The following is a 14767-nucleotide window of genomic DNA, read 5'->3' on the forward strand; positions in this document are numbered from 1 at the left end:
CTTATATATTCTCTGCAAAATCCCCAGAGTTCCCACAGGCAATGGGGGCAAGGCAGTCCTTGGGGCGCCCAAGAGCTTGGCCCCAGGATGACATGGGGCCGTGGCCTCAAGCGGCACCTGAAACCCAAGCTCACTTGGCAACAAACAACACGTTCCAGGGAGGACTGCAAGTGACAGGAACTCAGCCCCAGCTAGCAGAGGGGAAAATCCAGTAGTAAAATATTACCCGGGCACCATCTGCAATCCTGGACATTTCTATGGGAAGAATTCAAAGGAGGTTTAACTTGCAAAACAAAACTTTTTTCACATGACTAACGAAGTATATCCTGAAAATATCACTTTGAAGATACAAGGTACATGCAGAAGAGTAACAGCCCCCCAAAGATGTCCGTGTTCCAGTTCCTGGAATCTGTGACCATCACATAACACAACAAGGGGGAATTAAGGTCACCGAGTGACATGAGGTAGCTGATCTTAAAATAGAGTAGCTCGGCTGTCCAGGGGCACCCAATGTACTCATGAGGATCTGAAAAAGCAGCGGGAGGGAAGAAGAGAGAGACTCAGAGATGCTCCGCAGCTGGCTTTGAAAACACAGGACGGGACCGTCAGCCCAGGATGTGGGGCCCCTGGGAGTTGCGAGGCCAGGAAACGATTTTCCCCTGGAGCCTCCAGAAGGAACACAGTGCGACTGGCAGTGATGTCAGTGAGGCCCTTCTGGATGCCTGACCTCCAGGCCACAAGACGGTTGTGCGTGTGGTTCTAAGCCGCTGGGTTTGTGGTAATCTGTTAGAGCAGCGTCAGGGAGCTGATATACGCGTCTCATCAATACTGTCACCTCTGAAGAACACATTTTCCTTTCTGCCTCAGTGCCCCCAACGTGACACAGGATTCCTCAAGCCACCCACATTACAGCGCTCCAACCCCAGACTGTGACTGCAGCCCCCGCCAGCATGGTCCCCGCCTCAGCACCGCCTGAGCCCCCATGCCCCCCGCCAGCGGCCTGGGCTTCCCCTGGGGCCCTGCAGAGCGGTTCTGGTGCACGGGACCCAGACTCAGAGGCTCCAGGAGCCTGGGAGGAAAGCAACCGGGGCGCTGTCTGATGGGACCTCCCATCTGGCCGGTCCACACGGAAGAACATATGGCAACTTTAAACGTCCCGCCCCCTCCACGTGGTCCTCTGGAAAAGCCAGCGTGGGACACAGAGCAGGGGAAAGCAAATCATATCCATGATGCCTCTGTTTGTCTTTAAAATTTATTGACGTGGTTTCCCACCAGGCCTGCAGAGGATGGCGCGGACGTGTTTACTTGGCGAGAGGGCACGTGGCACCAAGTGACTCATGCCACCCCAGTCCCAGGGCTCCTCCTGCAGGGTCCAGAGCACATGTGTCGGCTACAGGAACCTTATCCCGGCTCCAAACTGGACACCATCGCATGTCCTAAAAGAGCAAAGGGCAGAAAATCAATACTGGCTGCTCTGCTCACCCCCATCATCACAAGCCCACAAGCGGGCGCCTCCCTTCGCCAAGCCTGCAGGCAGCCCTGCCTCCAGCACCGGCCTCTCTGGGAGCCGGCCCCCGCAGCGTGGCTCTCCCTGCAGCCTGGGTGCCTCGCCTGCAGCCCTCTGCTCCTTCTGCCCATCCCTATCCGCCAGCCCTATGGCTTCTTCCTTTGCTGACTTAAGAACCAGCCTTTGGAGGACAGAAACACGGTGACACATGGGGACAGGGCCCCCTTTATTGCTCCCTCCCCACCTGCTTTACATTCCCCTAATTCTGACTCAAGTGACAAAAAGAAAAGGACCCAGGAAAGAAATGTTATGAACAATAAAAACCTGAGAGAAAAAATCCCATAGTTTTGTGTTTATTTCTAAGGCTAACAGGCAAGGAGCAAGTTATAAGAGGCTTTCTGTGCAGAGCAGAGCAGTGACAAGAGAAGTGTCCTGGCTGGAAGCAACAGAGGTGGCTGTGCACCTGGCAAAGCACAGCACCCAGTGGGGTTGGGAAGGGTGGGGGGGAGGGGTAGAGATGGAAGGGTGGAGAAGTGTGGGGGGGAGGATGGAGCAGGAGGTGGTGGGGGGCCAGGGAGACAGAGGAGGAGAGGGACAGAGGAGTGGGCAGGGGGGATGGAGGAGGGTAGGGGGTCCAAAGGAGTGGGTAGACGGAGGAGGGGGCTAGGGGACTGAGAAGGGAGGAGGAGTGGTGGGGGGACCCAGAAGGAGGAGGGGACAAGGAGGACAAGGAGGGTGCAGAGGGAGGGAAGACGGAGTAGGAGAAACAAGGAGGATGGAAAGGGGGCCAGGAGGGGGGCAGAACCTGGGCCAGCCCAAGACCCCAGCAGGCTTCCGGGCGGCTTTGGACCACAACAGCATCACTGCCCCTCAGGGGTCCCTCTGCCACTTCTTAGAACCTGCCCCTGACCCAGGAAAAGGAAGGGTGCAAAGGAATCACGCTGCTTACAATCCTGGTGAACCACTGATGCCCTAGGGTTTTATTCTGTGGGTCTTACTCCATGTGCCGCTGACAGGGCACCAAGCCCACATTCAGACAAGCAAGCAGGATGAGTGGTGAGGCTCCAGTCCCAGCAGGAGGAGGAGAGCGGGCCCCTGGGCCTGGATGCAAGAGCACCTGCGGGCCTCCTGCCTCCATGGAGGCCTGGGCCACAGCCCCACTACCCCCAGAATGAGAGCCCCCGGGCCACAGCTGGCAGCGGGACTGCTGATGCCACAGGGATGCGATGCGGTGCACTGTGAATTAAGAAGCCTGGTGCACGGTTGGGGCAGACTCCCACTCTGTCCACCCGGGGGCTGTGCCCAGGGGCTGGACCGCTGCTGGCTGTGGCACAGAGGGGCCTGGCCCGGGGACATCAGCCTCCAGAGGCATAAGCATCAAGGAAGAAGGGCATTCTGAATCCCAAACAGCAGCTGACAGGTGCATTGTGGAACATAGCATCTTTGCAAGTTGTGGACAATTTCCAGAAAACCTGGACACAAGAATGGCTCCTTGAGGGGAGCCTGGCTGGCTCAGTCAATGGAGCATGTGACTCTTTGCTTTTTTTTTTTTTTTTTTTTTTTAAGATTTTATCTATTTATTCATGAGACACACAGAGAGAAAAGCAGAGACAAAGGCAGAGGAAGAAGCAGGCTCCCTGTAGGGAGCCCGATGCAGGACTCGATCCCAGGGCGCTGGGATCATGAACCTAAGAAGAAGGCAGACACTCAACCACTGAGCCACCCAGGCGTCCTGGGCACACAACTCTTGATCTCAGCGTTGTGAGTTCAAGCCCCATGCTGGGTGTAGAGATTACTTAAAAATTAAGAAAAAAAAAAAAAAAAAAAAAAGCTCCTACATTCAGAGGAAAGTTGCTAATTTTACTGTCATAGCCTGTGCCCTTGCCCAATTTCAGGGTTGATAGCATATGAAAACCAGCAGGAAGTTTCTCTTTGTTGACCTCTGGGTGACGGCATAAAACACCTGATATTAAGAGATTCAAGGTGGGCCACTGTCCCCATTGCTCGGATTCCCTGCAGGACAGAAATGCTCCCTGGCTGCCTGCAGTAGCAGGAGTGCTCCAGCCAGGAGGGATGGTGGCAGTACTTGGTGACCTCTGGTAAAACCATGCCAATATCCTTAGAAAGGCAAAGACCTACAACCAAAAGCAGGGCTGCATTTGTACAAGTTCTGTTTGAATCTAAAGGATTTCTCTATTTTACACCATCAGGTCCATGACTGCTTTCATTCTTGAGAAAATGCCCAAAAATAGGCCAGGAGACAAAGTCAGCCAAGCCCCCCAGCTCATGTGATTCAGGAACCAGGGGGCATTCCGACAAGGGTCATTTTCTCCCATCTGTAAAGAGACCGAATGCCCTGCAAGCACAGGCTCGTAGGAGCAGTGAAGAAAAGGTGCCTGCTAGCAACACAAATGTCTCAGCATTACACAAGGCAGGAGCCATGAGGCAGTATCACCAAAACACTATTTTTCCATCGTGTGTCCACCTCAGAGGTCCTCCAGGTCTCTCCAGGACCCCCTCCCACCAGGAGGGTCCCCAACAGGCCTTGCTGTGTGCCCTCCACTGCCTCCTGCTCTGCTCTGCACCATGAGGGTCACCACGGGGACTCCATGGAAGTCACACCCTCCTGCTGCTAGGCCCTCAGACCTTGCACACGGTCCCCCAGCGGTCACTCAGGGACACCAGGTGCTGCTGGGGCCAGGAAACCCAGCAGAGGACAGGGCAGACAAGGGCCAGAACTCAAAGACCTTGGGTGTGCGCCCGAAGTGAAATGGCCAGAAATGATGGAAGGTGCAAGTGACTGGGACCAAGAGCCTCCCCAAACCTCCCTTTTGCTCCTACAAAATGACAGTCCACGTGCCCCTCGCTTGTCGTGCCTGCACACCTTGGGTCCGGGTCTTCTGCAGCCCAGAGTGCCCTCCCCAGCAAGTCCCCAGCTGTCCAAGTCAGGAAGCTCCAGCCCAGAAACCATGTCCCCCAGGAAGCCCTCACCGGCCCTCACTGGGCAAGATGAGCCTCTTTCTCCTCTTCACTCACGGTGAGTGGCTCTCAGGAGCCGGCCTCGTTTGTCCTTCAGTCTCCTGGGGCTGTACTCCGTGAGCACAGAGCGACAGAACAGTTAGGCTTCAGATAACAGGGCCTGCCCTGAATCACCTCCACTACAAAATCTAGCCAGCATTTCAAAGCTAGTTCCATTTGTGTAAAGGTCCAAAATCCTAACTAGAGAGCATCTGCATTAAGAGTGTGTGTGTGGGGGGGAACCTACAGGTGATTCACACACACATACTCCTCTGTCCTGCTACTAATTTCAGAAATGAAAATAAGATTCTAACAATATTACCCAAACTTTACAAAATTCCCAGTTTGATGATAAAACTTCAAACAAAGCCACACACAGAGTAAAAGCAAGTTTCACATTCAAGAGTAACCAGGCTGACCCCATGCAGGGGACACTGGACACAGAAAGCATTTGCTGCAATCACCACGCTCAGGTCACGAAGCAGAGCCGCTGCATGGCTAGAGGGCTGGGGAGCCTCCTTCTATTCCGGTCTTTAAATGTCATGTGCACAGCACGCTTCTTCCTTCCAGAAGAAACCACATTTGAAATTCATCTCTGAAACAGATTTTTTCAATTTAGAGAGAGGCGAAGCTGAAAGGTGAGCAGAAGGAAGCACTCTCTGTAAAGATTTTGTGAATACAGGGAAAGACTCAGGGCTCCTGATCTGGGTGATGGATCCACGGAGCACAGTGACATCCAGTGGCCTTGAACAACACTGCGGCCATGGTGACTCCAGCAGGCAGGCTGAGTGGAAGGAGAGGAGGCCTACAGCCCCAGGGACTTGCCCAAGTCACATGGCCGGTGTGGGGGAGAGACAGCAGGGCTGGCCACATGGCCCCACATCTGCGGCTGAGAGGGAAGCAGTCAGCTCTCTCGGTGGTGGATGATCATTCGGTGACACAGACAATACAGCTACAGCTAAAAAGCCACATGCACTTCTAGTTTTCTTTGTAATAAATACTTAGGATGTATTTACTTACATAATTTGCACTAATATTAACACAGTTAATTCAAATCGATCATCACAGACACACGCTATACAATCTCTGAGACAGGAAAGTGCATATAGAATTCGTTTGAATAAGAAGACCTTCCAAGATGAAGAAGGAACACGTGATTTTCATCTTTCTGCAATTAATACTTGAGGTGCAGAAAAAGCAGCGTGGGGAAGGAATGGTGTGTTTTCACATCCACCTGGGCTCTCAGAAGAGGGAGGTGGAGGTTTGGTGCTCCGTGCTTGCAAGTTTTGGTTACAGGCAAAAGGGTGCAAGCTTTGGCCCCAGGCAGGCCTGGTCCTGCTGCTGAGCTGACCACAGCCCCTGCACCAAAGCTCGCTGTCCTCATCTGAGAAAGGGGTGACTAGAGCTGTTGGGAGGCTTCCATGATAACATCAAGTCCTTAGCAGGGCGTCTCACACAAGGTAAGTGTTCAATAAACACCAGTGATCGCCTTCCCTTCACAAAACATTGTGAATGCCCTCAGAAGAGACCCAGAGTCAGTCTCCCTCAGAGCGTGGCTGGTCCTCATCAAGGGAATGCGTTAAGAATGCAGGGTCCGCAGGACCACGCCCGGGGGAGTCGGAGGCACGTTATAGTTTGAGAAGCACAGGCTCAGGTGGCTTCAGCACCCACAACTGACTTCATCCTGGTGTGGGTATGGGCTCGACACCTGCCCCTCTGGGGCTCCCAATTAGCACTTGGAGGGTGTGAATATGGCTTTGCAGAAAGCAGCCTGCAAAACTATGTTCATTTACCCGAGACTGTAAAGGCATGAGGAGTCTGCTAAAGGAGTCTGCTGTTACCTAATGCGCAAATCTTGTTCTAGGAGAAAAACGCCTGTTTTCACATTTCATTATCTCTGAAATTGGGAAACAAAATTCCACCTGTAGTGTGTCTCAAACACAGCCAGGAGGCAGCCCATGCGTAGTGGAGGGAAATGTCTCCAAAGGGAACTTGTTTTGTTTCCTATGTGAAAAGGGCCACTGAGAGTCCACCAGGAGCAACAGCAGGAGCAGGAACCAACGTTTACCGACAAAATGCCGAGCACTGTTCCAAGTGCTTCACATGCATGAATTCATTCAGGCGTGGTTGCTAGCGCCCATTCTCTGGGCACAAAGACTAAGACCTGAAGCAGCTGAGTCACTCACCCTGGGTCACACAGTCATAGAGTGGCCGAGCTGGCACCCACACCTGGACAGCTGGGTTCCTGCACAGACAGCCTGTGCAACGAGACCCTTTCCAGCCCTGGCTGTGCGGAGAACAGGCACAGGCTGGAGGGGGGTTAACAGTCATCAGAGCAGCTGCTGGCTGTGGGGCACTGGAAGGAAGGGTTCCAACATCCCCGGGAGCCAGGGCAGCCCCACAGCCAGAATCAGCCTCCCAGGTAGACTGAGGAGCAGATGCTACTGACCGGGTAACCGTAAGGAATCTGGATGACAGATCCTAAGAACTGGTGCTTTCTTAAAAGCCTGTGAAAGTGGCTACCCTTGAAAAAGCACCACCACCTACCATACTGAAGCAGAAGACGGTGGGAGTAAAACCAGTACTGTTTTTCCTTAAACTAGGACAAACTCCAACGTCATGCCTGAGTCTCAGGCTATGACTCAGACAGCACCACTCAATGGCCAAGTAAGTGTAGACAAATGACAGAGGAAAAAAATACAGCCTAGAGTCCTGAATGTATTAGCATGAAAATAACGTGAGGATATAAACACTGTTATGGGTGGAATGCTTATGTCTCCACCCACAAACTTCATGTTAAAGCCCTAACCATGAGATGGTATTTGAAGGTGAGGCCTTTGGGGGTTCATTAGGTTTAGATGACATTATGAAGGCAGGGTCCCCATGGTGGGGCTACTGTCCTTATAAAAAGAGACATCAGAGAGCTAGCTTGCTCTCTCTTCACCATGTGAGGACACAGAAAGAAGGGTCCATCCACAAGCCAGGAAGAGAGCTGTCACCAGGAAGAGGCCTGGCCAGCACCTTGATCGTGAACTTCCAGCCTCCAGAACTGTCAGACCTAAATGTCTGTAGTTTAAGCCCCCTGTCTGTGGTATTTTGTTAGAGCAGCCTCACCTAAGACAGACCAAGACCACACTTCTGGATTTCACAAAGTGTATACAACGGACACTATACACACTAAGAAACAGATGGAATTAATTTCTGTAACTGTAAATGGCCTCACGCCATCCCCATCCACATAGTATTTAGCAAACCTTGCTCAGTAAGAGGACTACTAGAGAAAGGCCAAGAGGGCAGGTTCCTCTGCTTCCCAGAGAAGGTGCTGGAGAACAAGTCCTCTGTGGCCAGGAGCAAAGCCTTGTCCAATCCAATTCTGAGTTCTTGGCCTGCAACGTCACCTGGTCACCAGAAATACCTCATTCCATATTTAACAAGCAGGATCAATAATACCTCAATTCCTCCAGCCAGACCTATGCAGGAGCTGCCATTATTTGGCAACAGTGAGTACAAAGAGAGAGAGGTGGGGGGTGGGAACACGTCATATTCATCCTCCAAAATGGATGGAGAAAAATCCAATGGAAGAAAATATTTTTTCATTCTTTTGCTAAGTATTCAATTTCTCCTAAAATCTTGACTCTTACAGGCTACTGACAAAATGTTTAACCGTGTCCACAACAAAACACAACTTCTAGGTGGTACAACGTAACTGTGGGGAAGAACCCTGGCACCTACCTGTCACCCTTCTGCACGCCCATGGGAACACAATAATTAAGTTCCAGCCGAGCAATGTTGCCAAGTCTGAGGACGATCCCGGCACCGTAAGACCAGCGAATACACTCAGCCAGCTTCCGAATGTGAGCCTTGGGGCCCTCCCCTGAAAAGAGAGAAGATGTGACCAACAGTGGGAAGCCCCTCACATAAGCTGCCCTCACACAAGCCCTGGTTCTCTTCTTTGCTGTGTGGCCTTCAGTTCATGACCACTTAAGGTTTATTGTCTGTTTTGCCCAAGGTTACTTTTGCCAAAACTTAAGAGCATCCACTGAGAGTAGTAAACATATTATTTTTAAAAGATGCTCCTGGGGCACCTGGGTGGCTCAGTGGTTCAGCGTCTGCCTTTGGCTCAGGTCGTGATCCTGAGGTCCTGGGATCAAGTCCCGCATTGGGCTCCCCGCAGGGAGCCTGCTTCTCCCTCTGCCTGTGTCTTTGCCTCTGTGTCTCTCTCGTGAATAAATAAATAAAATCTTTTAAAAAAATGCTCCTATCCATTCCATTTAAACTACAAATAGCTATAAAACTAAATCAATAAGAAAACAAATAAAAATAGCCCTGAATATTTACTTTGTTGCAAAATACTATTTTGTGTGTTTCATTCAACAACTTCACTCTGAGCACCTTTATCAAGTGTTGTAGAAATTTTTTTAAAGTAAGGCACATCTCTATAAGTAAAGACTCTGTAATATAACAGGTGCTGTACTTTAAACACAAAGGCAACTGTGCCCTGACGGTCTCTAAGCAGCCCTGGGCTTACCGTAGTTGAGGTTGCAGAGATTCCCCGCATTGAGGAAGAAGTGTGTTCTGAAGAGCTCCCCGAAGCCACCCTGGCCTGGCCGGAAAGGCAGTGGGGTGTACAGGTGCAGACCGCCGGCCCAGTATGCTTCTCCACCCAGGTAGTCTCCTGGACAAGGAAGAGGTGCAGAACAAAACAGAGGCTCTCAGATTCAGAATCACATCGAAGTCCCACATACTCTACAAGGGAGATGTGCTGTGTGCAGAACACGGAGGGCTCAGGCTCTGAGTGGTGGCTCTTCTAACTCCTGATGTCAGCCTCACTTTAAAGTCTTTCTTTTTTGCCTGGTTCCTTTTATAAGGTTTAGGGGGAAAATGCTAGTGTAGTTTAGAAAAGAATGGAATTACAAATTTATCAAAGCTGTAAAATGCTTGGAGTAAAACAAGTGAACTCACGGAAGTCGCCTTTTCCACAACTGCAGATGACCAGATCACGGCCACCTGGCAGATGAAACGGTTTCCTTGGCAACAATTTCAAGACCAAAAGATGGGAGACAGAATGCAGAATGGGCCTCTACAGTTTCCAGAAAGGGCTGGACACGCTATCAGTCAAAAGGCACAGAATGTCTACTGTCCACCAGGTAAGGAAGCAGCATTCCAGCTCAATGTGTCCAGGGAAGAGGCCCGTTTTTGAAGGTTCATGACCACGTAGGGTTTGTCTGTTGTCTATTTTTGCCCATGGTTACTTTTGCCAAAACTCAAGACTATCTGCTGAGTATTTAAACATATTATTTCTAAAAAATGCTTCTATCCATTCCATTTTAACTACAAATAGCTATAAAACTAAATCAACAAAACAAAAATAGCCCTGAATGTTTATACTTTGTTGCAAAATCCTATTTGGAAAGTGTCTTAGTATTTGTTAATACAAAATGACGGATCATAAAAAAGAAAAGTGAGTTGTCTCCAAGGTTAACCTCAAAGAATAAGCTGCTTGTTCACATCAAGACCAGCCATCTCCTCAATCTCTGTTTTAGTATCAAAGTTCTAGAGGGAAAAAAAACATACAAGTAACAGAACAGGTCGGTTGTGTTTGCTTTTCATTTCCTAGTAACTGCCCACCTCTTAAATAACACATTTTACTCTGGTCATAAAAGGGATATATAGTCATTGTAGAAAATCTGGTAAGTAAAAGGAAAGTATAGAAAAAAGGAAAATATCCATTAATTTCTCCTATTCAGAGATAACATTTCTCGTGTCTTTCATCCAGTGAACTGTGATGAATAATTGAGAAATAAAATGTGAGTCATCGTGTACATAGGTCCATAGATATATATCTCAGTCCTGCTTTTAAAAAGCTGGTTTAATAATTTAATATGTTGTAAGCACTTTCATCTAATACCTTCTATTGTTTGGAAATGTGATTTAGATGCCTGAATAATCAATCACATGTGGACCATGCTTACCTAATCCTCGTCTACTGTCATATTGCTAATTTCTTGAGAGCAGACATCGGCCGTCACGAGTCTCCCTGCACACACACCTGTATTTAAAACCTTGTCTTGTAGTATAATCTCCATATAGAAAAATATACACATCTGAAGAACACTGCTCGGTAACTCCCCTCCAGGGACTGGAGACACAAGCATGTGTAGCCCCCAGAACGCTCTGCTCTCCTCGCTAACCACTCCCTTGCTGGCCGGCAGCACAGATCACTCTAGCCCATCTCTAAATTTTACATGGATCTAATCACACCTGAAGCCTCCTCTGGGTCTGGCCTTGCTGCTGCTGGTCTTGCACGTTTCTGAGGCTCATTCATGTTGTATTCAGCCAGCAGCTCTAACTCGCTCACCCTCCTCATTATAGAACAGTCCACAGTGTGAGGAGACCATTTATTTGCCCACTCTAGTGTCGATGGGCATTTGGGCTTCTAGTGTTCAGAATGGAGCTATTATTATTGGTCTTTGCATATTTTAGGTTCCTGATTGATATACACTGTCAAACTGCTTTCATGAAAAGTCATACAATTTGCATTCCTATCCATAGTATCTCACCGATGGCCTGCCTAATAGGGTACTAAGGGGAATATCATTGTGTTTTAATTTTCAGGCATGTGGTAGACTCTTAAACTTCCATACAGGCACTATATAATACTTCCTTACAACAAAAAAAAAAAAAACGAGACTATCCCTAATGTTTTACTTCTCTTTTAAAAAAAATGACACACTAATAAAGTACTCTAGAGACAAGTGGCATGGATGTGTATTATGCACAAAAATTATGCACAGGACAGTCATTATTTATAGTAATAAGAAATGGAAACAGCAAAGATTTTGTTAAAAGAACAGGTCAGAAAATCAGGGTAGAATATTTTATAATATAATGACAAATGTTATAATGCAAACATTTTAGCAATGTGGGTTTTTTAAAAAGATTTTATTTATTTGACAGAAAGAGAGCATGAGCAGGAGGAGGGGCAGAGGGAGAAAGAAAAGCAGGCTCCCCAGACCCTGTGATCATGACCTGAGCCAAAGACAGTCACTCAACCCACCGAGCCACCTGGCAACCCTAAATGATGTTTTTGAAGATTTTAATAACATGTGGAAATGCCTCGGATAGAATGTCAAGTGTCAGAGAGGGGTCCAGGAAACAGGAGTAATTGAAACAGGCTTTCCAGAGAGCAACATAAAGCTTCAAAATGTTCAAAATCCTTTGATCTAGGGATTCCACATCTAGACTTTACATTATAAAGTAAAACTTAGAGATGAGCACAAAGATTCAGTTAGGTTATTCACAGATACACTGCTTTATGATCATAAGAAAAAAGAAAGCCTAAATGTCCAACATTTGGGATTTGGTTTAAAAAAAGACTACAATTTGGCAACAAGATGAAATATGCAGCCATGAAAAACGACAGAGTTTTTCTCTCTCCGATTCACTGCTGGCGGGAATGCAAAATGGTACAGCCATTTTGGAAGACAGCCTGGCAATTTCTTACAAAGATAACACAGCTTTATCATACGTTCCAGCAACTGCTCTAATTGCTATTTCCCCAGATGAAACCTTATGCCCAAACAAAAACTTGCACGTGAATGTTTATATCAGCTTTACTCATGATTGCCAAAAATTGGATGTCTTGCAACTGAGATACCCTCCCTTAGGTGAATGGATAAGCAGACGGTGGCAGTCACATAATGGAATATTGTTCAGTGATATAAAGACATGAGCTGGGGCGCCTGGGTGGCTCAATTGGTTAAACGTCTGCTTTCGACTCAGGTCATGATCCCAGGGTCCTGGGATGGAGCCTTCACTGGGCTCCCTGCTTGGTGGGGAGTCTGCTTCTCCTTCTGCCACTCCCCCTGCTGTGCTCTCTTTCTCAAATAAATAAATTTAATTAAATTTTAAAAAAGACATGAGCTTTCATGCTATAAAAGACACAGAGGAACCTTCCATATGTTGCTCAGAGAGGCCAGGTTGAAAGGGGCACACACTGGATGGTTCCAACCACGGAGAGAGGAAAACAGCTTGGGGCTGTCAGGCATGGGGCGGGGGAGGGATGAGGGAGGAGGAAGTGGACCGTGGTGGACGGTGCAGCCGGGGAATCTGTAGGGCGCTGGAATGGTAGGTCCAGGCCACACGCATTTGCCAGAACCCAGGGAACTGCAAAGCACAGAGTGAGCCCAAGCGTGAACTACAGGATGCAGTGAATACTAACGCACCAACTGCCACCAGTGGGCCTAACGTGACGCCAATCATCGAGGATGCTAGGGCAGTGTACATGGAAACTGGGCGCCTTCTGCCCAACTTTCCTGTAAACCTAAAACTGCTCTCAAAATCAAAATCTATTACTTTGGAAAAGTTACAGTATGTCAAGAAGATGAAATAAACTGTCATTAAAAATGATGAAGTACTCATTCCTGTAAAAATCTTTTTCATTTCTGTTACTGAGGGCGGTGGGAGAAGCAGGTCAGCACATGGTAGGCAAATGGACCAAACGCAAGCAGAGAGGCATGCTTGCTTAAACAACAAATGCTCCCATGTATTGTCGCTGGGCAGTGGGATCAGAGGTCAGTGCCGGGCACTTTTTGCTTATATTTTCTCATTTTCCTACAGTTCGTTCAACATGTATCTGTCCGTGCCTGCCATGTGATAAATGCTCTGTGGGGCGCTAATTCTGTGGTGGTGAAATACAGACATTTATTACCGTGGTAACTGAAACAAGCTTAGTTACCCTTGAACAACCCTCTGTGAACCGTGCACTTACACACAAATTTTCCATCAGTAGTCTGTAAATGTGTTTTCTCCTCCTTGTGATTTTCTTAACACTTTTTCTCCAGCTCACCTCGTTGTAAGAACATACTGTATGATACATACAACTTTCAGAACTGGTGTCAACTGGTCATGTTACTGGTGAGGCTTCCGGTAGGCTATTGGTAGCTAAGTGTTTGGAAAGTAAAAAATGACACTCAGGTTTTCAACTGTGAGGTTGAAGGGTAGGGGCTTGGCGCCCCAACCTCTTCCCCATTCTGTCGTTCAAGAGTCTAGAGTATATGCTTTCACAAATGAGATGTGACTCTAACTTCGGCTTGGTGGTCTAATGGCAGAAAGACTGACCTTCACTCTGTGGCCCAACACTGTGCATGCTGAACCCACGCACACTGGTCGGTCCTCCAAGGTAAAACCTACAACAGAAGGCAGATGTCAGAAGAAAGCCACCAGTGAAAACCTACAAAATCCAGTGAAAGTGCAGAAAGCACACAAGTGAGGCTCATGTTTGATACTGGATTGTTGTCGACATTGTCACATGGCAAAACTTTTAAGGATTGGGAAATGCATAGAAGGTAAGGTGACTTTCATAACAATCTAAACCAGAATCTAAACACTTCAAACTTTTGGGGAATGTAAGTGAGATAAAAGGCAAAATAAAGATCCTTCTTTAGAAAAGAGGGACATGTGGACTGTCCATTATAAAGGAATTATCTGTTATCTATGAGAATTCATTATGTAACAACTCTGTTGCAAAACAGCCTCCTAGGTGCTCACATAAAATATTAAGTTTAAAAAAAAAAGCAAGATAAGGGATGCCTGGGTGGCTCAGTGGTGGATCATCTGCCTTTGGCTCTGGTTGTGATCCCGGGGTCTTGGGATCGAGTCCCATATTGGGCTCCTCATGGGGAGCCTGCTTCTCCCTCTGCCTGTGTCTCTGCCTCTCTCTGTCTCTCATGAATAAATAAATAAAAATCTTAAAAAAAAAGCAAGATAAAAATTATATAACAGTATGATCCCAGTTTTACAAAAAGAGGAAAATAATGCTAGAAGAAAACAGAACAAAACAATTATTGTTACTCTAAATGTTTTTAATATTTTCTACAGTGATTGTATAATCAGAAAAAAATTATTACAATTAAAAAAAATGAATTGCTCTCATATTCCTAATGGACTGGGTTATCACAATCTCTTAAACACTAACTGAACAAAATTAAAGGTGTGAATTAAAAATTACTTAGAAACCCCATCCACTTTCTGTGAAACCTAATACCTTATCAGAAGCCGACTCTAGGCCATGCTAAGTACTGAATAATGAAGTAAAATAACAAGCAAAGTGGTGTGTACTCTTTCTAATGGGGCTGCCACAGAAGCAACAGTCAGTGGATGCCCTTAGCCCCCTCAACCCAGGACGTCACACCTGACTAGGAGGAGCAGTCCACATGCCTGCAATAGTGCAGAGGGAACAGG

The 14767-nt window shown here is 47.7% G+C and overlaps 1 protein-coding gene across 1 annotated transcript in view; it reads right to left on the reverse strand.

The window, feature by feature from the left end:
• Positions 1-1238: 1238 nt before the first annotated feature.
• Positions 1239-14767, reverse strand: part of SAMM50 (SAMM50 sorting and assembly machinery component) — a 34701-nt gene continuing 21172 nt past the window's right edge. The window contains exons 12-15 of the mRNA XM_026017349.2: positions 13646-13713; positions 9054-9200; positions 8258-8399; positions 1239-1436 (exon numbers count right to left, since the gene is read on the reverse strand). Of these exons, the coding sequence (XP_025873134.1) occupies positions 1391-1436; positions 8258-8399; positions 9054-9200; positions 13646-13713 (403 nt within the window). The 3' untranslated portion in view covers positions 1239-1390. The remainder of the gene's footprint in view (positions 1437-8257; positions 8400-9053; positions 9201-13645; positions 13714-14767) is intronic.

The sequence above is a fragment of the Vulpes vulpes genome, chromosome 16, assembly GCF_048418805.1.
Source record: "Vulpes vulpes isolate BD-2025 chromosome 16, VulVul3, whole genome shotgun sequence".
Classification (NCBI taxonomy): domain Eukaryota; kingdom Metazoa; phylum Chordata; class Mammalia; order Carnivora; family Canidae; genus Vulpes; species Vulpes vulpes.